This window comes from Oncorhynchus mykiss, unplaced genomic scaffold (assembly GCF_013265735.2).
Source record: "Oncorhynchus mykiss isolate Arlee unplaced genomic scaffold, USDA_OmykA_1.1 un_scaffold_169, whole genome shotgun sequence".
Classification (NCBI taxonomy): domain Eukaryota; kingdom Metazoa; phylum Chordata; class Actinopteri; order Salmoniformes; family Salmonidae; genus Oncorhynchus; species Oncorhynchus mykiss.
This window is the reverse complement of record NW_023493669.1, coordinates 933,278-958,555: the sequence shown is the minus strand read 5'-3', so window position 1 is coordinate 958,555 and position 25,278 is coordinate 933,278. Positions and strand designations below refer to the sequence as shown.

At 44.6% G+C, this 25,278-nt stretch overlaps 1 protein-coding gene, 1 long non-coding RNA gene and 1 pseudogene across 3 annotated transcripts; 2 read left to right on the top strand and 1 right to left on the bottom strand.

Annotated features, from left to right (window-relative positions):
* LOC118947580 overlaps positions 1–15,184 on the top strand; it is a 51,863-nt pseudogene extending 36,679 nt beyond the window's left edge.
* Positions 13,386–14,158, top strand: LOC118947582. Its single transcript, XR_005041823.1, has 2 exons — positions 13,386–13,665; positions 13,813–14,158. It is a non-coding gene; the product is annotated as an uncharacterized LOC118947582 (long non-coding RNA).
* LOC118947581 (guanine nucleotide-binding protein G(I)/G(S)/G(O) subunit gamma-13-like) lies at positions 14,864–24,528 on the bottom strand. Of its 2 annotated transcripts, none has more exons than XM_036972509.1 (3): positions 24,159–24,528; positions 19,990–20,092; positions 14,864–15,706 (listed from the first exon to the last, which is right to left on the bottom strand). In XM_036972509.1, exons 2-3 carry the CDS (start codon positions 20,085–20,087, stop codon positions 15,601–15,603), a joined length of 204 nt encoding a protein of 67 aa, XP_036828404.1. In that variant the 5' UTR covers positions 20,088–20,092; positions 24,159–24,528; the 3' UTR covers positions 14,864–15,600. The 2 variants fall into 2 exon arrangements, with proteins under 2 accessions (XP_036828404.1, XP_036828405.1); XM_036972510.1 differs by having other exon boundaries at positions 19,990–20,087; positions 24,159–24,499.
* Positions 24,529–25,278: the final 750 nt, after the last annotated feature.

The following is a 25,278-nucleotide window of genomic DNA, read 5'->3' as shown; positions in this document are numbered from 1 at the left end:
TCCTAGATCAACACTCCTCCTCTGATTATATGGACCTGATCCTAGATCAACACTCCTCCTCTGATTATATGGACCTGATCCTAGATCAACACTCCTCCTCTGATTATATGGACCTGATCCTAGATCAACACTCCTCTGATTACATGGACCTGATCCTAGATCAACACTCCTCCTCTGATTATATGGACCTGATCCTAGATCAACACTCCTCTGATTACATGGACCTGATCCTAGATCAACACTCCTCCTCTGATTACATGGACCTGATCCTAGATCAACACTCCTCCTCTGATTATATGGACCTGATCCTAGATCAACACTCCTCCTCTGATTATATGGACCTGATCCTAGATCAACACTCCTCTGATTACATGGACCTGATCCTAGATCAACACTCCTCCTCTGATTATATGGACCTGATCCTAGATCAACACTCCTCTGATTATATGGACAGGGGGGGACCTGATCCTAGATCAACACTCCTCCTCTGATTATATGGACCTGATCCTAGATCAACACTCCTCTGATTATATGGACAGGGGGGAGCTGATCCTAGATCAAATCTAATTATATTAGTCACATGTCCCGAATGCAACCGGTGTGCAGACCCCACCCAACCTGTTCAGTGAAATGCTGACTTACAGGCCCTAATCAACAATGCAGTTTCAAAAAATATGCATAAGAATAAGAAATTAAAGTAACAAGTAATTAAAGAGCAGCAGTAAAATAACAATGTGGAGGCTATATACAGGGTATTACGGTACAGAGTCAATGTGGAGGCTATATACAGGGTGTTACGGTACAGAGTCAATGTGGAGACTATATACAGGGGGTACCAGTACAGAGTCAATGTGGAGGCTATATACAGGGGGTACCAGTACAGAGTCAATGTGGAGGCTATATACAGGGGGTACCAGTACAGAGTCAATGTGGAGGCTATATACAGGGAGTACCAGTACAGAGTCAATGTGGAGGCTATATACAGGGGGTACCAGTACAGAGTCAATGTGGAGGCTATATACAGGGGGTACCAGTACAGAGTCAATGTGGAGGCTATATACAGGGGGTACCAGTACAGAGTCAATGTGGAGGCTATATACAGGGGGTACCAGTACAGAGTCAATGTGGAGGCTATATACAGGGGGTACCAGTACAGAGTCAATGTGGAGGCTATATACAGGGGGTACCAGTACAGAGTCAATGTGGAGGCTATGTACAGGGTGTACCAGTACAGAGTCAATGTGGAGGCTATATACAGGGGGTTCCAGTACAGAGTCAATGTGGAGGCTATATACAGGGGGGTACCAGTACAGAGTCAATGTGGAGGCTATATACAGGGGGGGTACCAGTACAGAGTCAATGTGGAGGCTATATACAGGGGGTACCGGTACAGAGTCAATGTGGAGGCTATATACAGGGGGTACCAGTACAGAGTCAATGTGGAGGCTATATACAGGGGGTACCAGTACAGAGTCAATGTGGAGGCTATATACAGGGGGTACCAGTACAGAGTCAATGTGGAGGCTATATACAGGGTGTACCAGTACAGAGTCAATGTGGAGGCTATATACAGGGGATACCAGTACAGAGTCAATGTGGAGACTATATACAGGGGGTACCAGTACAGAGTCAATGTGGAGGCTATATACAGGGTATTACGGTACAGAGTCAATGTGGAGGCTATATACAGGGGGTACCAGTACAGAGTCAATGTGGAGGCTATATACAGGGGGTACCGATACAGAGTCAATGTGGAGGCTATATACAGGGGGGGTACCAGTACAGAGTCAATGTGGAGGCTATATACAGGGGGTACCGATACAGAGTCAATGTGGAGACTATATACAGGGGGTACCAGTACAGAGTCAATGTGGAGGCTATATACAGGGGGTACCGATACAGAGTCAATGTGGAGGCTATATACAGGGGGGGTACCAGTACAGAGTCAATGTGGAGGCTATATACAGGGTGTACCGATACAGAGTCAATGTGGAGACTATATACAGGGGGTACCAGTACAGAGTCAATGTGGAGGCTATATACAGGGGGTACCGATACAGAGTCAATGTGGAGGCTATATACAGGGGGGGTACCAGTACAGAGTCAATGTGGAGGCTATATACAGGGGGTACCGATACAGAGTCAATGTGGAGACTATATACAGGGGGTACCAGTACAGAGTCAATGTGGAGGCTATATACAGGGGGTACCGGTACAGAGTCAATGTGGAGGCTATATACAGGGGGTACCAGTACAGAGTCAATGTGGAGGCTATATACAGGGGGGGTACCGGTACAGAGTCAATGTGGAGGCTATATACAGGGGGTACCAGTACAGAGTCAATGTGGAGGCTATATACAGGGGGTGTACCGGTACAGAGTCAATGTGGAGGCTATATACAGGGTGTACCGGTACAGAGTCAATGTGGAGGCTATATACAGGGGGTACCGGTACAGAGTCAATGTGGAGGCTATATACAGGGGGTACCGGTACAGAGTCAATGTGGAGGCTATATACAGGGTGTACCAGTACAGAGTCAATGTGGAGGCTATATACAGGGGGTACCAGTACAGAGTCAATGTGGAGGCTATATACAGGGGGTACCGGTACAGAGTCAATGTGGAGGCTATATACAGGGTGTACCGGTACAGAGTCAATGTGGAGGCTATATACAGGGTGTACCGGTACAGAGTCAATGTGGAGACTATATACAGGGTGTACCAGTACAGAGTCAATGTGGAGGCTATATACAGGGGGTACCAGTACAGAGTCAATGTGGAGGCTATATACAGGGTGTACCGGTACAGAGTCAATGTGGAGGCTATATACAGGGTGTTACGGTACAGAGTCAATGTGGAGGCTATATACAGGGGGGTACCAGTACAGAGTCAATGTGGAGGCTATATACAGGGGGTACCAGTACAGAGTCAATGTGGAGGCTATATACAGGGGGTACCAGTACAGAGTCAATGTGGAGGCTATATACAGGGGATACCAGTACAGAGTCAATGTGGAGACTATATACAGGGGGTACCAGTACAGAGTCAATGTGGAGGCTATATACAGGGTATTACGGTACAGAGTCAATGTGGAGGCTATATACAGGGGGTACCAGTACAGAGTCAATGTGGAGGCTATATACAGGGGGTACCGATACAGAGTCAATGTGGAGGCTATATACAGGGGGGGTACCAGTACAGAGTCAATGTGGAGGCTATATACAGGGGGTACCGATACAGAGTCAATGTGGAGACTATATACAGGGGGTACCAGTACAGAGTCAATGTGGAGGCTATATACAGGGGGTACCGATACAGAGTCAATGTGGAGTCTATATACAGGGGGGGTACCAGTACAGAGTCAATGTGGAGGCTATATACAGGGTGTACCGATACAGAGTCAATGTGGAGACTATATACAGGGGGTACCAGTACAGAGTCAATGTGGAGGCTATATACAGGGGGTACCGATACAGAGTCAATGTGGAGGCTATATACAGGGGGGGTACCAGTACAGAGTCAATGTGGAGGCTATATACAGGGGGTACCGATACAGAGTCAATGTGGAGACTATATACAGGGGGTACCAGTACAGAGTCAATGTGGAGGCTATATACAGGGGGTACCGGTACAGAGTCAATGTGGAGGCTATATACAGGGGGTACCAGTACAGAGTCAATGTGGAGGCTATATACAGGGGGTGTACCGGTACAGAGTCAATGTGGAGGCTATATACAGGGAGTACCGGTACAGAGTCAATGTGGAGGCTATATACAGGGGGTACCGGTACAGAGTCAATGTGGAGGCTATATACAGGGGGTACCGGTACAGAGTCAATGTGGAGGCTATATACAGGGTGTACCAGTACAGAGTCAATGTGGAGGCTATATACAGGGGGTACCAGTACAGAGTCAATGTGGAGGCTATATACAGGGGGTACCGGTACAGAGTCAATGTGGAGGCTATATACAGGGTGTACCGGTACAGAGTCAATGTGGAGACTATATACAGGGTGTACCAGTACAGAGTCAATGTGGAGGCTATATACAGGGGGTACCAGTACAGAGTCAATGTGGAGGCTATATACAGGGTGTACCGGTACAGAGTCAATGTGGAGGCTATATACAGGGTGTTACGGTACAGAGTCAATGTGGAGGCTATATACAGGGGGTACCAGTACAGAGTCAGTGTGGAGGCTATATACAGGGTGTTACGGTACAGAGTCAATGTGGAGGCTATATACAGGGGGTACCGGTACAGAGTCAATGTGGAGACTATATACAGGGGGTACCAGTACAGAGTCAATGTGGAGGCTATATACAGGGGGTACCGGTACAGAGTCAATGTGGAGGCTATATACAGGGGGTACCAGTACAGAGTCAATGTGGAGGCTATATACAGGGGGTACCAGTACAGAGTCAATGTGGAGGCTATATACAGGGGGTACCAGTACAGAGTCAATGTGGAGGCTATATACAGGGGGTACCGGTACAGAGTCAATGTGGAGGCTATATACAGGGGGTACCGGTACAGAGTCAATGTGGAGGCTATATACAGGGGGTACCGGTACAGAGTCAATGTGGAGACTATATACAGGGGGTACCAGTACAGAGTCAATGTGGAGACTATATACAGGGGGTACCAGTACAGAGTCAATGTGGAGGCTATATACAGGGGGTACCGGTACAGAGTCAATGTGGAGGCTATATACAGGGGGTACCAGTACAGAGTCAATGTGGAGGCTATATACAGGGGGTACCAGTACAGAGTCAATGTGGAGGCTATATACAGGGGGTACCAGTACAGAGTCAATGTGGAGGCTATATACAGGGGGTACCAGTACAGAGTCAATGTGGAGGCTATATACAGGGGGTACCGGTACAGAGTCAATGTGGAGGCTATATACAGGGGGGGTACCAGTACAGAGTCAATGTGGAGGCTATATACAGGGGGTACCAGTACAGAGTCAATGTGGAGGCTATATACAGGGGGTACCAGTACAGAGTCAATGTGGAGGCTATATACAGGGGGTACCAGTACAGAGTCAATGTGGAGGCTATATACAGGGGGTACCAGTACAGAGTCAATGTGGAGGCTATATACAGGGGGTACCGGTACAGAGTCAATGTGGAGGCTATATACAGGGAGTACCGGTACAGAGTCAATGTGGAGGCTATATACAGGGGGTACCAGTACAGAGTCAATGTGGAGGCTATATACAGGGGGTACCAGTACAGAGTCAATGTGGAGGCTATATACAGGGGGTACCAGTACAGAGTCAATGTGGAGGCTATATACAGGGGGTACCGGTACAGAGTCAATGTGGAGGCTATATACAGGGGGTACCAGTACAGAGTCAATGTGGAGGCTATATACAGGGGGTACCGGTACAGAGTCAATGTGGAGGCTATATACAGGGGGTACCAGTACAGAGTCAATGTGGAGGCTATATACAGGGGGTACCAGTACAGAGTCAATGTGGAGGCTATATACAGGGGGGGTACCAGTACAGAGTCAATGTGGAGGCTATATACAGGGGGTACCAGTACAGAGTCAATGTGGAGGCTATATACAGGGGGGGTACCAGTACAGAGTCAATGTGGAGGCTATATACAGGGGGTACCGGTACAGAGTCAATGTGGAGACTATATACAGGGGGTACCAGTACAGAGTCAATGTGGAGACTATATACAGGGGGTACCAGTACAGAGTCAATGTGGAGGCTATATACAGGGGGTACCGGTACAGAGTCAATGTGGAGGCTATATACAGGGGGTACCGGTACAGAGTCAATGTGGAGGCTATATACAGGTGGTACCGGTACAGAGTCAATGTGGAGGCTATATACAGGGGGGGTACCAGTACAGAGTCAATGTGGAGACTATATACAGGGGGGGTACCAGTACAGAGTCAATGTGGAGGCTATATACAGGGGGTACCGGTACAGAGTCAATGTGGAGACTATATACAGGGGGTACCAGTACAGAGTCAATGTGGAGACTATATACAGGGGGTACCAGTACAGAGTCAATGTGGAGGCTATATACAGGGGGTACCGGTACAGAGTCAATGTGGAGGCTATATACAGGGGGTACCGGTACAGAGTCAATGTGGAGGCTATATACAGGGGGTACCAGTACAGAGTCAATGTGGAGGCTATATACAGGGGGGGTACCAGTACAGAGTCAATGTGGAGGCTATATACAGGGGGGGTACCAGTACAGAGTCAATGTGGAGGCTATATACCGGGGGTACCAGTACAGAGTCAATGTGGAGGCTATATACAGGGGGGGTACCAGTACAGAGTCAATGTGTGCGGGGTCTTGGTTACGTTGAGGGAGAGGTTGTTTTTCTGGCACCACACAGCCAGGTCCCTGACCTGCTCCCTATAGGCTGTCTCGTCGTCGTCGGTGATCAGGCCTACCACTGTTGTGTCATCCGCAAACTTAATGATGGTGTTGGAGTTGTGCCTGGCCGTGCAGTCATGAGTGAACAGGGAGTACAGGAGGGGACTGAGCACTCACCCCTGAGGGGCCCCTGTGTTGAGGATCAGCGTGGCGGATGTGTTGTTACCTACCATTACCACCTGGGGGCGGGCCGTCAGGAAGTCCAGGATCCAGTTGCAGAGGGAGATGTTTAGTCCCGGGGTCCTTAGCTTAGTGATGAGCTTTAAGGACACTATGGTGTTGAACGCTGAGTTGTAGTCGATGAATAGCATTCTCACATAGGCATTCCTTTTGTCCAGGAGGGAAAGGGCAGTGTGGAGTGCAATAGAGACTGCATCATCCTGTAGGTCTGTTAGGTCGTTATGCACATTGGAGTCTCGTGTCTCTTTATGTGACCAGCCTTTCAGCACTCCTACTCTGATTATATGGACAGGGGTGGATCCTAGATCAGCCCTCCTACTATCAGGCACTTTGTGAGTACAGCATATCAGTCAGACAGTCACTCATTCAGACTGTCACCCACTCAGATAGTCACTCACTCACTCACTCACTCAGACAGTCACCCACTCAGACAATCATTCAGACAGTCACTCACTCAGACAGTCACTCACTCAGACAGTCACTCACTCAGACAGTCACTCACTCAGACAGTCACTCAGTCAGTCACCCGCTCAGACTGTCACCCGCTCAGACTGTCGCCCGCTCAGACTGTTGCCCGCTCAGACTGTCGCCCGCTCAGACTGTCGCCCGCTCAGACTGTCGCCCGCTCAGACTGTCGCCCGCTCAGACTGTCGCCCGCTCAGACTGTCGCCCGCTCAGACTGTCGCCCGCTCAGACTGTCGCCCGCTCAGACTGTCGCCCGCTCAGACTGTCGCCCGCTCAGACTGTCGCCCGCTCAGACTGTCGCCCGCTCAGACTGTCGCCCGCTCAGACTGTCGCCCGCTCAGACTGTCGCCCGCTCAGACTGTCGCCCGCTCAGACTGTCGCCCGCTCAGACTGTCGCCCGCTCAGACTGTCGCCCGCTCAGACTGTCGCCCGCTCAGACTGTCGCCCGCTCAGACTGTCGCCCGCTCAGACTGTCGCCCGCTCAGACTGTCGCCCGCTCAGACTGTCACCCGCTCAGACAGTCACTCGCTCAGACAGTCACTCGCTCAGACAGTCACTCGCTCAGACAGTCACTCAGATAATCAGTCACTCACCCAGTCAGTCACTCAGATAATCAGTCACTCACTTGGACAGTCAGCTAGCTAGTCAGTCAGACAGACACTCAGTCAGAGAGTCAGTCAGACAGCCAGATATTCAGCCAGTTATATAATCAGTCACTCAGACAGTCAGTCAGTCAGTCACTCACTTGGACAGTCAGCTAGCTAGTCAGTCAGACAGACACTCAGTCAGAGAGTCAGTCAGACAGCCAGATATTCAGCCAGTTATATAATCAGTCACTCAGTCAGTCAGTCACTCACTTGGACAGTCAGCTAGTCAGTCAGACAGACACTCGGTCAGATAGTCAGTCAGACAATATTTGGTGTTTTACGTAATTGTCTCTGTACCTCTTTCTCTCTCTCTCCAGTTTCTCTCTGTCTCTCTCTCTAGTATCTCTCCATCTATCTACTTCTTTCTCTCTCTCTCTCTCCAGTTTCTCTCTGTCTCTCTCTCTAGTATCTCTCCATCTATCTACTTCTTTCTCTCTCTCTCTCTCCAGTTTCTCTCCATTTCTCTCTCCAGTATCTCTCCATCTCTCTGCCTCGCTCTCTCTCTCCAATATCTCTCCATCTATCTGTCTCTCTCTCTCTCTCTCTCCAATATCTGTCCATCTATCTGCCTCTCTCTCTTCAGTATCTCTCCATCTATCTGCCTCTCTCCAGTATCTCTCCGTCTATCTGCCTCTCTCTCCAGTATCTCTCCCTCTCTCTCCAGTATCTCTCCATCTATCTGTCTCTCTCTCCAGTATCTCTCCATCTATCTGTCTCTCTCTCTCTCCAGTATCTCTCCATCTATCTGCCGCTCTCTCTCTCCAATGTCTCTCCATCTATCTGCCTCTCTCTCTCTGTTTCTCTCCATCTCTCTCCAATATCTCTCCATCTACCTGCCTCTCTCTCTCTCCAGTTTCTCTCCATCTCTCTCTCTCTCCAATATCTCTCCATCTTTCTGCCTCTCTCTCTCCAGTATCTCTCCATCTATCTGCCTCTCTCTCTCTCCAATATCTCTCCATCTATCTGCCTCTCTCCAGTTTCTCTCTCTGTCTCTCTCTCGCTCTCTCTCCAGTATCTCTCTATCTATCCGTCTCTCTCTCTCCAGTATCTCCATCTATCTGCCTCTCTCCAGTATCTCTCCATCTATCTGCCTCTCTCTCTCTCTCCAGTATCTCTCCATCTATCTGTCTCTCTCTCTCTCCAGTATCTCTCCATCTATCTGTCTCTCTCTCCATCTATCTGCCTCTCTCTCTCCAGTATCTCTCATCTATCTGCCTCTCTCTCCAGTATCTCCATCTATCTGCCTCTCTCCAGTATCTCTCCATCTATCTGTCTCTCTCTCTCCAGTATCTCTCCATCTATCTGCCTCTCTCTCTCTCTCTCTCTCCAGTATCTCCATCTATCTGCCTCTCTCCAGTATCTCTCCATCTATCTGTCTCTCTCTCTCTCTAGTATCTCTCCATCTATCTGCCTCTCTCTCTCTCTCCAGTATCTCTCCATCTATCTGCCTCTCTCCAGTATCTCTCCATCTATCTCTCTCTCTCTCTCTCCCTCTCCAATATCTCTCCATCTAGCCTTCACCCCAATGCTCTTATCTATTTGTTATTAACTTACTTCTCACTTCATTAATAAAGATCCATAAAGATTAAATAAAGATAAAGATTTAATAAATATTTCTGAAATGTGCACTGGTTCACTTCCTCGTGGATTTAACAGAATGTAGTGGTGTTAATATTGTAAATCTATGAGGAGGAGGACAAAGCTAATCTCAGGGAAGGAGAGAATCACGAGGGAGAGGGAAGGAGAGAAACATGGAGAGAGTCCAGATCCCAGGAGCTCTGAAACCAGGTTAACGACAGATGGTGTGTATTAGACTCTGAAACCAGGTTAATGACAGATGGTGTGTATTAGACTCTGAAACCAGGTTAATGACAGATGGTGTGTATTAGACTGAAACCAGGTTAATGGCAGATGGTGTGTATTAGACTCTGAAACCAGGTTAATGACAGATGGTGTGTATTAGACTCTGAAACCAGGTTAAAGACAGATGGTGTGTATTAGACTGAAACCAGGTTAATGACAGATGGTGTGTATTAGACTGAAACCAGGTTAATGACAGATGGTGTGTATTAGACTGAAACCAGGTTAATGACAGATGGTGTGTAATAGACTGAAACCAGGTTAATGACAGATGGTGTGTATTAGACTCTGAAACCAGGTTAATGACAGATGGTGTGTATTAGACTGAAACCAGGTTAATGACAGATGGTGTGTATTAGACTGAAACCAGGTTAATGACAGATGGTGTGTATTAGACTCTGAAACCAGGTTAATGACAGATGGTGTGTATTAGACTGAAACCAGGTTAATGACAGATGGTGTGTATTAGACTGAAACCAGGTTAATGACAGATGGTGTGTATTAGACTGAAACCAAGTTAATGACAGATGGTGTGTATTAGACTGAAACCAGGTTAATTACAGATGGTGTGTATTAGACTCTGAAACCAGGTTAATGACAGATGGTGTGTATTAGACTGAAACCAGGTTAATGACAGATGGTGTGTATTAGACTCTGAAACCAGGTTAATGACAGATGGTGTGTATTAGACTGAAACCAGGTTAATGACAGATGGTGTGTATTATACTGAAACCAGGTTAATGACAGATGGTGTGTATTAGACTCTGAAACCAGGTTAATGACAGATGGTGTGTATTAGACTGAATCCAGGTTAATGACAGATGGTGTGTATTAGACTGAAACCAGGTTAATGACAGATGGTGTGTATTATACTGAAACCAGGTTAATGACAGATGGTGTGTATTAGACTCTGAAACCAGGTTAATGACAGATGGTGTGTATTAGACTGAAACCAGGTTAATGACAGATTGTGTGTATTAGACTCTGAAACCAGGTTAATGACAGATGGTGTGTATTAGACTGAAACCAGGTTAATGGCAGATGGTGTGTATTAGACTGAAACCAGGTTAATGACAGATGGTGTGTATTAGACTGAAACCAGGTTAATGACAGATGGTGTGTATTAGACTGAAACCAGGTTAATGACAGATGGTGTGTATTAGACTGAAACCAGGTTAATGACAGATGGTGTGTATTAGACTGAAACCAGGTTAATGACAGATGGTGTGTATTAGACTGAAACCAGGTTAATGACAGATGGTGTGTATTAGACTCTGAAACCAGGTTAATGACAGATGGTGTGTATTAGACTGAAACCAGGTTAATGACAGATGGTGTGTATTAGACTGAAACCAGGTTAATGACAGATGGTGTGTATTATACCCTGAAACCAGGTTAATGACAGATGGTGTGTATTAGACCCTGAAACCAGGTTAATGACAGATGGTGTGTATTAGACTGAAACCAGGTTAATGACAGATGGTGTGTATTATACCCTGAAACCAGGTTAATGGCAGATGGTGTGTATTAGACTGAAACCAGGTTAATGACAGATGGTGTGTATTAGACTGAAACCAGGTTAATGACAGATGGTGTATATTAGACTGAAACCAGGTTAATGACAGATGGTGTCTATTAGACTCTGAAACCAGGTTAATGACAGATGGTGTATATTATACTGAAACCAGGTTAATGACAGATTGTGTGTATTAGACTGAAACCAGGTTAATGACAGATGGTGTGTATTAGACTGAACCAGGTTAATGACAGATGGTGTGTATTAGACTGAAACCAGGTTAATGACAGATTGTGTGTATTAGGCTGAAACCAGGTTAACGACAGATGGTGTGTATTAGACTGAAACCAGGTTAATGACAGATGGTGTGTATTAGACTGAAACCAGGTTAATGACAGATGGTGTGTATTAGACTGAAACCAGGTTAATGACAGATGGTGTGTATTAGACTGAAACCAGGTTAATGACAGACGGTGTGTATTAGACTCTGAAACCAGGTTAATTGTCTGTGTTGCAGCCGGAGGTGGATTTCTTTGGCCGAGCCGTCGCCCCCAAGAAGAAACCACAGGTGGTCTCCGCTACAGGTAACTACTGTGTGTTCATAAGAATGTACAGGTAACATTACAACTAACGTAGCATCTCTGATTCAGGTAACATTACATCTAACGTAGCATCTCTGACTCAGGTCACATTACATCTAACGTAGCATCTCTGACTCAGGTAACATTACATCTAACGTAGCATCTCTGACTCAGGTAACATTACATCTAACGTAGCATCTCTGATTCAGGTAACATTACAACTAATGTAGCATCTCTGATTCAGGTAACATTACAACTAACGTAGCATCTCTGATTCAGGTAACATTACAACTAACGTAGCATCTCTGATTCAGGTAACATTACAACTAACGTAGCATCTCTGACTCAGGTAACATTACATCTAAAGTAGCATCTCTGATTCAGGTAACATTACAACTAACGTAGCATCTCTGACTCAGGTAACATTACAACTAACGTAGCATCTCTGACTCAGGTAACATTACATCTAACGTAGCATCTCTGATTCAGGTAACATTACAACTAACGTAGCATCTCTGACTCAGGTAACATTACAACTAACGTAGCATCTCTGACTCAGGTAACATTACATCTAACGTAGCATCTCTGACTCAGGTAACATTACAACTAACGTAGCATCTCTGACTCAGGTAACATTACATCTAACGTAGCATCTCTGACTCAGGTAACATTACATCTAACGTAGCATCTCTGACTCAGGTAACATTACAACTAACGTAGCATCTCTGACTCAGGTAACATTACAACTAACGTAGCATCTCTGACTCAGGTAACATTACATCTAACGTAGCATCTCTGACTCAGGTAACATTACAACTAACGTAGCATCTCTGACTCAGGTAACATTACATCTAACGTAGCATCTCTGACTCAGGTAACATTACATCTAACGTAGCATCTCTGACTCAGGTAACATTACAACTAACGTAGCATCTCTGACTCAGGTAACATTACATCTAACGTAGCATCTCTGACTCAGGTAACATTACAACTAACGTAGCATCTCTGACTCAGGTAACATTACATCTAACGTAGCATCTCTGACTCAGGTAACATTACATCTAACGTAGCATCTCTGACTCAGGTAACATTACATCTAACGTAGCATCTCTGACTCAGGTAACATTACAACTAACGTAGCATCTCTGACTCAGGTAACATTACATCTAACGTAGCATCTCTGACTCAGGTAACCTTACAACTAACGTAGCATCTCTGATTCAGGTAACATTACATCTAACGTAGCATCTCTGACTCAGGTAACATTACATCTAACGTAGCATCTGATTCAGGTAACCTCACTGTGTTCAATGTTCCCTCAAACATTTTCTCGGCAGTGAGCAAATTTCAGGTCTATTGAGAGCAAACTTGACGTTGTGAAAATTCTGTTCAACTTCCAGCGTGAGTTTACTGTGAACACTGAGGCTGTACCCACTAAGTTACAGTTTTACTGTGAACACTGAGGCTGTACCCACTAAGTTACAGTTTTACTGTGAACACTGAGGCTCTACCCACTTTAAGTTACAGTTTTACTGTGAACACTGAGGCTGTACCTGCTTTAAGTTACAGTTTTACTGTGAACACTGAGGCTTTACCCACTAAGTTACAGTTTTACTGTGAACACTGAGTCGGTACCTGCTTTCAGTTACAGTTTTACTGTAAACACTGAGGCTGTACCTGCTTTCAGTTAGTTTTACTGTGAACACTACAGTTTTAACAGTGGCCAAGTAGGCTACTGTGGTTATTTGATCATAATCTAGGCCTACTAGAGTAGCCTACCATCAAAAACAACATGCATCCCATAATATTTTAACACGGAAATAGCTGTTACATCATTCAGCCTACAGTAGTAGCCAATGTGCGGTGTTCAATGTAGATCTACATTCCATGAGACTTTTGAAGAAAAACATACAGGGCTTGACATGAACCTGTTAATCCACTTGTCCTTCAGACAAGGAGGGGACTGAACATGTTGTTAGATGTGAGAACCACTTTACCATAGGGTTAAAGGTCAGGGTTAATGTGTATATCTGTCTCTCTCCAGACCTGAGGGTTAAAGGTCAGGGTTAATGTGTATCTCTGTCTCTCTCCAGACCTGAGGGTTAAAGGTCAGGGTTAATGTGTATCTCTGTCTCTCTCCAGACCTGAGGGTTAAAGGTCAGGGTTAATGAAGAAAAACATACAGGGCTTCACATGAACCTGTTAATCCACCTGTCCTTCAGACAAGGAGGGGACTGAACATGTTGTTTGATGTGAGAACCACTTTACCATAGGGTTAAAGGTCAGGGTTCATGTGTATCTCTGTCTCTCTCCAGACAAGGAGGGGACTGAACATGTTGTTAGATGTGAGAACCACTTTACCATAGGGTTAAAGGTCAGGGTTAATGTGTATCTCTGTCTCTCTCCAGATCTGAGGGTTAAAGGTCAGGGTTCATGTGTATCTCTGTCTCTCTCCAGACAAGGAGGGGACTGAACATGTTGTTAGATGTGAGAACCACTTTACCATAGGGTTAAAGGTCAGGGTTAATGTGTATCTCTGTCTCTCTCCAGACAAGGAGGGGACTGAACATGTTGTTAGATGTGAGAACCACTTTACAAAATAAAATGCATTATCTTGACCATGTTTTGTTATAATCTCCACCCGGCACAGCCAGAAGAGGACTGGCCACCCCACATAGCCTGGTTCCTCTCTAGGTTTCTTCCTAGGTTTTGGCCTTTCTAGGGAGTTTTTCCTAGCCACCGTGCTTCTTCACCTGCATTGCTTGCTGTTTGGGGTTTTAGGCTGGGTTTCTGTACAGCACTTTGAGATATCAGCTGATGTACGAAGGGCTATATAAAATAAATTTGATTGATTGATTATTATTCCCATTATTCCAATATTGATCATATGTGTAGAGGCTATGTATCTGTGTGTGTAGAGGCTATGTATCTGTGTGTGTTTTAACCGTAAACTGTCTGTCTGTCACTAGGTGAAGTGTGTGTGGAGGTTGCCATGGGGACAGCGGTTGGCAACAGTGACGTGTGGTTCCGCTTCAACGAGGGCGTGTCCAACGCCGTGCGACGCAACATCTACATCAGAGAACTGCTATAACTCACACACTGTACACACACACACCGTACACACACACACACCGTACACACACACACACACACAGACTCCATCTCATACACGTTAGAATGTTAGTATATAAATTACCACGAGTCAATCTGTCAAACCACCTCTTTATTATGTTTGATTGACAGTGGAAACAAGCCAATAAAAACAGTGTATTCTGATTGACAGTGGAAACAAGCCAATAAAAACAGTGTATTCTGATTGACAGTGGAAACAAGCCAATAAAAACAGTGTATTCTGATTGACAGTGGAAACAAGCCAATAAAAACAGTGTATTCTGATTGACAGTGGAAACAAGCCAATAAAAACAGTGTATTCTGATTGACAGTGGAAACAAGCCAATAAAAACAGTGTATTCTGATTGACAGTGGAAACAAGCCAATAAAAACAGTGTATTCTGATTGACAGTGGAAAAAAAGCCAATTAAAAGTGTGATTTATTTAACAACAAACTTCTATCTCTTAACAAAGCTATGAGATGAGCTCTGCAAATCTACTTTCAATGTAGGACATGCTGCTCATAGGAAGGAAGGGGGCTACTTTCAGTGTAGGACATGCTGCTCATAGGAAGGAAGGGGGCTACTTTCAGTGTAGGACATGCTGCTCATAGGAAGGGGTCTACTTTCAATGTAGGACATGCTGCTCATAGGAAGGGGGCTACTTTCAATGTAGGACATGCTGCTCATAGGAAGGGGGCTACTTTCAGCTAAAACCATAGACATGGATGTACAAATAAATAGGACGGGATAACCTGGTGTGCGTTTCTCAGTGTGTGTGTGTGTGTGTCTCTGTGTGTGTGTGTGTGTGTGTGTGGATCCGTGTGTGTGTCCGTTAGAGGATCACACATTTGCCTTTCTCCACCCAGGGGTTGGCCCTCATCAGCTCTGGGTTCAGGAATGGGTCGTCACACACACACCCCTCGATCCATTTCACCAGCCTGCCAAGAGAACACGCACACCCTGTTAGACCACACCCCTCGATCCACCCGGCTGGCATTCAGTCCGATCTCAGGTTTAGGTTCTAGGTGTATTTAAAGGTTCTGATTGGGCCGACAGATTTTACCGTGAATGGGATCTCCCCGAACGCGGAAACATTTACCTTTAAAAACCCACGATGGGTTTGAATCCCGGACTTAGACAGGGTCGCTAGTTTGAATCGCGGACTTAGACAGGGTCGCTAGTTTGAATCCCGGACTTAGACAGGGTCGCTAGTTTGAATCCCGGACTTAGACAGGGTCGCTAGTTTGAATCCCGGACTTAGACAGGGTCGCTAGTTTGAATCCCGGACTTAGACAGGGTCGCTAGTTTGAATCCCGGACTTAGACAGGGTCGCTAGTTTGAATCCCGGACTTAGACAGGGTCGCTAGATTGAATCCCGGACGTAGACAGGGTCGCTAGTTTGAATCCCGGACTTAGACAGGGTCGCTAGTTTGAATCCCGGACTTAGACAGGGTCGCTAGTTTGAATCCCGGACTTAGACAGGGTCACTAGATTGAATCCCGGACGTAGACAGGGTCGCTAGTTTGAATCCCGGACTTAGACAGGGTCGCTAGTTTGAATCCCGGACTTAGACAGGGTCGCTAGTTTGAATCCCGGACTTAGACAGGGTCGCTAGATTGAATCCCGGACTTAGACAGGGTCGCTAGTTTGAATCCCGGACTTAGACAGGGTCGCTAGTTTGAATCCCGGACTTAGACAGGGTCGCTAGTTTGAATCCCGGACTTAGACAGGGTCGCTAGATTGAATCCCGGACTTAGACAGGGTCGCTAGTTTGAATCCCGGACTTAGACAGGGTCGCTAGATTGAATCCCGGACGTAGACAAGGTTGCTAGATTGAATCCTAGACTTAGATAAGGTTGCGAGATTGAATCCTAGATGAGACTTTTGTTTTACAACCTGACCTAACATTCCGAACTATTGACATTTCAATGTTTCTGACTGCTTTAAATATGTCAACCAAAGAGCAAGTGCAACAGCCTAGTGGTTAGAGCATTGGGCCAGTCAACGAAAGGTTTCTGGTTTGAATACCGGCGCGGACAAGCTGAAAAATATGTTGATGTGACCTTGAGCAAGGCACTTAACCATAATGATTTCCAGGGAGGGACATACAACTATAGCTGACCCTGTAAAACAACACATTTCACTAGACCTATCATACTACTATGACTGGAAGAGACCGGAAGGGCACCGGGGTAGAGACCGGAAGGGCACCGGGGTAGAGACCGGAAGGGCACCGGGGTAGAGACCGGAAGGGCACCGGGGTAGAGACCGGAAGGGCACCGGGGTAGAGACCGGAAGGGCACCGGGGTAGAGACCGGAAGGACACCGGGGTAGAGACCGGAAGGACACCGGGGTAGAGACCAGAAGGACACCGGGGTAGAGACCAGAAGGACAGAGACCAGAAGGACAGAGACCAGAAGGACACTGAGAGAGAGACCAGAAGGCCACTGGGATAGAGACCAGAAGGACACTGGGATAGAGACCAGAAGGACACTGGGATAGATACCAGAGGACACTGGGATAGAGACCAGAAGGACAGAGACCAGAAGGACACTGAGATAGAGACCAGAAGGACACTGGGAAAGATACCAGAGGACACTGGGATAGAGACCAGAAGGACAGAGACCAGAAGGACACTGAGATAGAGACCAGAAGGACACTGGGATAGAGACCAGAAGGACACTGGGATAGATACCAGAGGACACTGGGATAGAGACCAGAAGGACAGAGACCAGAAGGACACTGAGATAGAGACCAGAAGGACACTGGGATAGAGACCAGAAGGACACTGGGATAGAGACCAGAAGGACACTGGGGTAGAGACCAGAAGGACACTGGGAAAGATACCAGAGGACACTGGGATAGAGACCAGAAGGACAGAGACCAGAAGGACACTGAGATAGAGACCAGAAGGACACTGGGATAGAGACCAGAAGGACACTGGGATAGAGACCAGAAGGACACTGGGGTAGAGACCAGAAGGACACTGGGATAGAGACCAGAAGGACAGTGGGATAGAGACCAGAAGGACACTGGGATAGAGACCTGAAGGACACTGGGATAGAGACCAGAAGGACACTGGGATAGAGACCAGAAGGACACTGGGATAGAGACCAGAAGGACACTGGGATAGAGACCAGAAGGACACTGGGATAGAGACCAGAAGGACACTGAGGTAGAGACCAGAAGGACACTGGGATAGACCAGAAGGACACTGAGGTAGAGACCAGAAGGACACTGGGGTAGAGACCAGAAGGACACTGGGATAGAGACCAGAAGGACACTGAGGTAGAGACCAGAAGGACACTGGGATAGAGACCAGAAGGACACTGGGATAGAGACCAGAAGGACACTGAGGTAGAGACCAGAAGGACACTGGGGTAGAGACCAGAAGGACACTGGGGTAGAGACCAGAAGGACACTGGGATAGAGACCAGAAGGACACTGGGGTAGAGACCAGAAGGACACTGGGGTAGAGACCAGAAGGACACTGGGGTAGAGACCAGAAGGACACTGGGGTAGAGACCAGAAGGACACTGGGATAGAGACCAGAAGGACACTGGGATAGAGACCAGAAGGACACTGGGATAGAGACCAGAAGGACACTGGGGTAGAGACCAGAAGGACACTGGGGTAGAGACCAGAAGGACACTGGGATAGAGACCAGAAGGACACTGGGATAGAGACCAGAAGGACACTGGGGTAGAGACCAGAACGACACTGGGATAGAGACCAGAAGGACACTGAGGTAGAGACCAGAAGGACACTGGGGTAGAGACCAGAAGGACACTGGGATAGAGACCAGAAGGACACTGGGATAGAGACCAGAAGGACACTGGGATAGAGACCAGAAGGACACTGGGATAGAGACCTGAAGGACACTGGGATAGAGACCAGAAGGACACTGGGATAGAGACCAGAAGTACACTGGGATAGAGACCAGAAGGACACTGGGATAGAGACCAGAAGGACACTGGGATAGAGACCAGAAGGACACTGGGATAGAGACCTGAAGGACACTGGGATAGAGACCTGAAGGACACTGGGATAGAGACCAGAAGGACACTGGGATAGAGACCAGAAGGACACTGGGGTAGAGACCAGAAGGACACTGGGATAGAGACCAGAAGGACACTGGGATAGAGACCAGAAGGACACTGGGATAGAGACCTGAAGGACACTGGGATAGAGACCTGAAGGACACTGGGATAGAGACCTGAAGGACACTGGGGTAGAGACCAGAAGGACACTGGGATAGAGACCAGAAGGACAGTGGGATAGAGACCAGAAGGACACTGGGATAGAGACCTGAAGGACACTGGGATAGAGACCAGAAGGACACTGGGATAGAGACCAGAAGGACACTGGGATAGAGACCAGAAGGACACTGGGATAGAGACCAGAAGGACACTGGGATAGAGACCAGAAGGACACTGAGGTAGAGACCAGAAGGACACTGGGATAGACCTGAAGGACACTGGGGTAGAGACCAGAAGGACACTGGGGTAGAGACCAGAAGGACACTGGGATAGAGACCAGAAGGACACTGAGGTAGAGACCAGAAGGACACTGGGGTAGAGACCAGAAGGACACTGGGATAGAGACCAGAAGGACACTGGGATAGAGACCAGAAGGACACTGGGATAGAGACCAGAAGGACACTGGGATAGAGACCTGAAGGACACTGGGATAGAGACCAGAAGGACACTGGGATAGAGACCAGAAGGACACTGGGATAGAGACCAGAAGGACACTGGGATAGAGACCAGAAGGACACTGGGATAGAGACCAGAAGGACACTGGGATAGAGACCTGAAGGACACTGGGATAGAGACCTGAAGGACACTGGGATAGAGACCAGAAGGACACTGGGATAGAGACCAGAAGGACACTGGGGTAGAGACCAGAAGGACACTGGGATAGAGACCAGAAGGACACTGGGATAGAGACCAGAAGGACACTGGGATAGAGACCAGAAGGACACTGGGATAGAGACCAGAAGGACACTGGGATAGAGACCAGAAGGACACTGGGATAGAGACCAGAAGGACACTGGGATAGAGACCAGAAGGACACTGGGATAGAGACCTGAAGGACACTGGGATAGAGACCAGAAGGACACTGGGATAGAGACCAGAAGGACACTGGGATAGAGACCAGAAGGACACTGGGATAGAGACCAGAAGGACACTGGGATAGAGACCTGAAGGACACTACCTACTCAGTAACCGTGATGGAGGATTTCTCTCTGTTGATGGCCAGCTGGTACTGAAGACTCTCCACCTCCCTCTTCATCTGGGGAAGATCCAAGTCCTCCATCTACACTAATGACATTATACACACATTACATAATACACACATTACATTATACACACATTACATTATACACACATTACATTATACACACATTACATTACGTTATACACTCATTATACACACATTACGTTATACACTCATTATACACACATTACGTTATACACTCATTATACACACATTACATTATACACACATTACATTACGTTATACACTCATTATACACACATTACGTTATACACTCATTATACACACATTACATAATACACACATTACATTATACACACATTACATTATACACACATTACATAATACACACATTACATTATACACACATTACATAATACACACATTACATTATACACACATTACATTATACACACATTACATTATACACACATTACATAATACACACATTACATTATACACACATTACATTATACACACATTACATTATACACACATTACATTATACACACATTACGTTATACACACATTACATAGTACACACATTACATAATACACACATTACATTATACACACATTACATTATACACACATTACGTTATACACACATTACATAATACACACATTACATTATACACACATTACATAATACACACATTACATTATACACACATTACATTATACACACATTACATTATACACACATTACATAGTACACACATTACATAATACACACATTACATAGTACACACATTACATAATACACACATTACATTATACACACATTACATTATACACACATTACATTACGTTATACACTCATTATACACACATTACGTTATACACTCATTATACACACATTACGTTATACACTCATTATACACACATTACATTATACACACATTACATTACGTTATACACTCATTATACACACATTACGTTATACACTCATTATACACACATTACATCATACACACATTACATCATACACACATTACATAATACACACATTACATTATACACACATTACATTATACACACATTACATTATACACACATTACATTATACACACATTACATTATACACACATTACATTATACACACATTACGTTATACACACATTACATAGTACACACATTACATTATACACACATTACATTATACACACATTACATAGTACACACATTACATTATACACACATTACATTATACACACATTACATTATACACACATTACATTATACACACATTACATTATACACACATTACATAATACACACATTACATTATACACACATTACATAATACACACATTACATTATACACACATTACATAGTACACACATTACATTATACACACATTACATTATACACACATTACATTATACACACATTACGTTATACACACATTACATAGTACACACATTACATAATACACACATTACATTATACACACATTACATTATACACACATTACATAATACACACATTACATTATACACACATTACATTATACACACATTACATTATACACACATTACATTATACACACATTACATTATACACACATTACATAGTACACACATTACATAATACACACATTACATTATACACACATTACATTATACACACATTACATAGTACACACATTACATAATACACACATTACATAGTACACACATTACATTATACACACATTACATTATACACACATTACATTACGTTATACACTCATTATACACACATTACGTTATACACTCATTATACACACATTACATCATACACACATTACATCATACACACATTACATTATACACACATTACATAGTCTACACTCTCCTACCAGACATATCTACACTCTGCTACCAGACATATCTACACTCTGCTACTATACATAGTCTACACTCTCCTACCAGACATATCTACACTCTGCTACCAGACATATCTACACTCTCCTACCAGACATATCTATACATAGTCTACACTTTGCTACCAGACATATCTACACTCTCCTACCAGACATATCTACACTCTGCTACCAGACATATCTACACTCTCCTACCAGACATATCTATACATAGTCTACACTTTGCTACCAGACATATCTACACTCTCCTACCAGACATATCTATACATAGTCTACACTCTCCTACCAGACAAGTCTACACTCTCCTACCAGACATGTCTACACTCTCCTACCAGACAAGTCTACACTCTCCTACCAGACATGTCTACACTCTCCTACCAGACATATCTCCACTCTCCTACCAGACATATCTCCACTCTCCTACCAGACATATATACACTCTCCTTCCAGACATATCTACACTCTCCTTCCAGACATATCTACACTCTCCTACCAGACATTTCTACACTCTCCTACCAGACATATCTACACTCTCCTACCAGACATATCTATACATAGTCTGCTGTATGACCAGAATACCGTGTGTGTGTGTGAGAGAGAGAGACTCTGAATAACTGGGTCATGTCCCTTTTTTTTTAGGTAATTTAGCTGCACACCCCACCAGTAACAGATATATTATATAGAAATAGAGTAACAGATATATTATATAGATATAGTAACATAGATATATTATATAGATATAGAGTAACATCGATATATTATATATATATTGAGTAACATAGATATATTATATAGATATAGAATAACATAGATATATAGATATAGAGTAACATAGATATATTATATAGATATAGAGTAACATAGATATATAGATATAGAGTAACATAGATATATTATATAGATATAGAGTAACATAGATATATTATATAGATATAGAGTAACATAGATATATAGATATAGAGTAACATAGATATATTATATAGATATAGAGTAACATAGATATATAGATATAGAGTAACATAGATATATTATATAGATATAGAATAACATAGATATATAGATATAGAGTAACATAGATATATTATATAGATATAGAGTAACATAGATATATAGATATAGAGTAACATAGATATATTATATAGATATAGAGTAACATAGATATATAGATATAGAGTAACATAGATATATTATATAGATATAGAATAACATAGATATATAGATATAGAGTAACATAGATATATTATATAGATATAGAGTAACATAGATATATAGATATAGAGTAACATAGATATATTATATAGCTCAGCTATGATCATTTATACATATAGACATTCAATACGAATACAGTATACTTTAATGATTAAATGTGGTCATGTATTTATATCCATCAACACTTATTACGAATACAGTTTACTCCTTATTTAAATGTACTTATATATTTATATAAGTCTATGATTGTGTTTATTTATAAAAAAATATATATATAGTGTAAAATTATTATAGACGTCACTGATTCTCTGTTCTCCTGGTCTCCGCGCTCATCATCACTAGCTCCCGTTTTGACGGAAGAAAACAAGTCGTTCTGTTCTTCAGTTCCGGTAAACCCCCCCGGTTTTTACAGAGAACACAACGTTAAATCCCCCGGTTTTTACAGATAACGTTTAATTTAAAAGCTCATGTCGAGACAAAGCCAGAGAGCGTTAGAGTGATGCAGCTGTCTCCGTGTTTTCATCTGCCCTATTTAAATAAACCAATCATCTCCTCCTGCCTGAAATAACACATTATCTCGATCAACAAAGACAACAGCTGAACCTCGGGAGTTTATCCAGAGACTATAAAGGGCATCAATATCCAGAGATGGCATTATGCTGATTAAAAACCCTCAATAAATACACGTTATAAAACGGTATAACCGTTTCCGCTACTCTATAGCCTTAGCGTTTTCCCTTGTGAATGTTGTTCTGGAGGCAGATCTGCAGTGGTCACTAAGCACCGCCACAAAGTCATCAAATCTGATTGTACACCCTAACCACTGTTTAACCCTAATGCTTAACCTTATATTAAAGACAAAAAAATAAAATAAAATGTTTTCATGAATTTGTACACTATAGCCAATGTTTACATTACAGCTGGCCTATCTAAAGCGATGTACATGATATACAGACCGAATGATGCTGCTACTAGACTATCAACATATTCATCACGGAAGGAGCGCGGGGGGGGATTCTGTGGTATTTCTTACCGTTTTACCGGAGACCTGGTGCTTCTAGTCGTGAGGTTCTGATCCAGATGATCTGTAGCCCTGGTTAGCCTTATGTTCCCAGACAGACGACACGCGATTTACTCCCCCTCAAACTACCGAAAACAGTACAGTGGAGGTAACGAGCTCTAACGGGAATTAGCGGTGGTTAGAGCGGAAAAATCAGGAACGCTTGAGCATCTCCCGGTAGACAGGACCGACTACAGCGCGAGAGAGATCAATCTGCTTCTATCGTCTGCCTGTGGAACTGCCTCACTCTCTCTATCCTCCTCCTCTATCAGACACTCCCTTTCTCCCTCTATCCTCCTCTATCAGACACTCCCTTTCTCCCTCTATCCTCCTCCTCTATCAGACACTCCCTTTCTCCCTCTATCCTCCTCCTCTATCAGACACTCCCTTTCTCCCTCTATCAGACACTCCCTTTCTCCCTCTATCCTCCTCTATCAGACACTCCCTTTCTCCCTATATCCTCCTCCTCTATCAGACACTCCCTTTCTCCCTCTATCCTCCTCTATCAGACACTCCCTTTCTCCCTCTATCCTCCTCCTCTATCAGACACTCCCTTTCTCCCTCTATCCTCCTCCTCTATCAGACACTCCCTTTCTCCCTCTATCCTCCTCTATCAGACACTCCCTTTCTCCCTCTATCCTCCTCCTCTATCAGACACTCCCTTTCTCCCTCTATCCTCCTCCTCTATCAGACACTCCCTTTCTCCCTCTATCCTCCTCCTCTATCAGACACTCCCTTTCTCCCTCTATCCTCCTCTATCAGACACTCCCTTTCTCCCTCTATCCTCCTCCTCTATCAGACACTCCCTCTATCCTCCTCTATCAGACACTCCCTTTCTCCCTCTATCCTCCTCCTCTATCAGACACTCCCTTTCTCCCTCTATCCTCCTCCTCTATCAGACACTCCCTTTCTCCCTCTATCCTCCTCTATCAGACACTCCCTTTCTCCCTCTATCCTCCTCCTCTATCAGACACTCCCTTTCTCCCTCTATCCTCCTCCTCTATCAGACACTCCCTTTCTCCCTCTATCCTCCTCCTCTATCAGACACTCCCTTTCTCCCTCTATCCTCCTCCTCTATCAGACACTCCCTTTC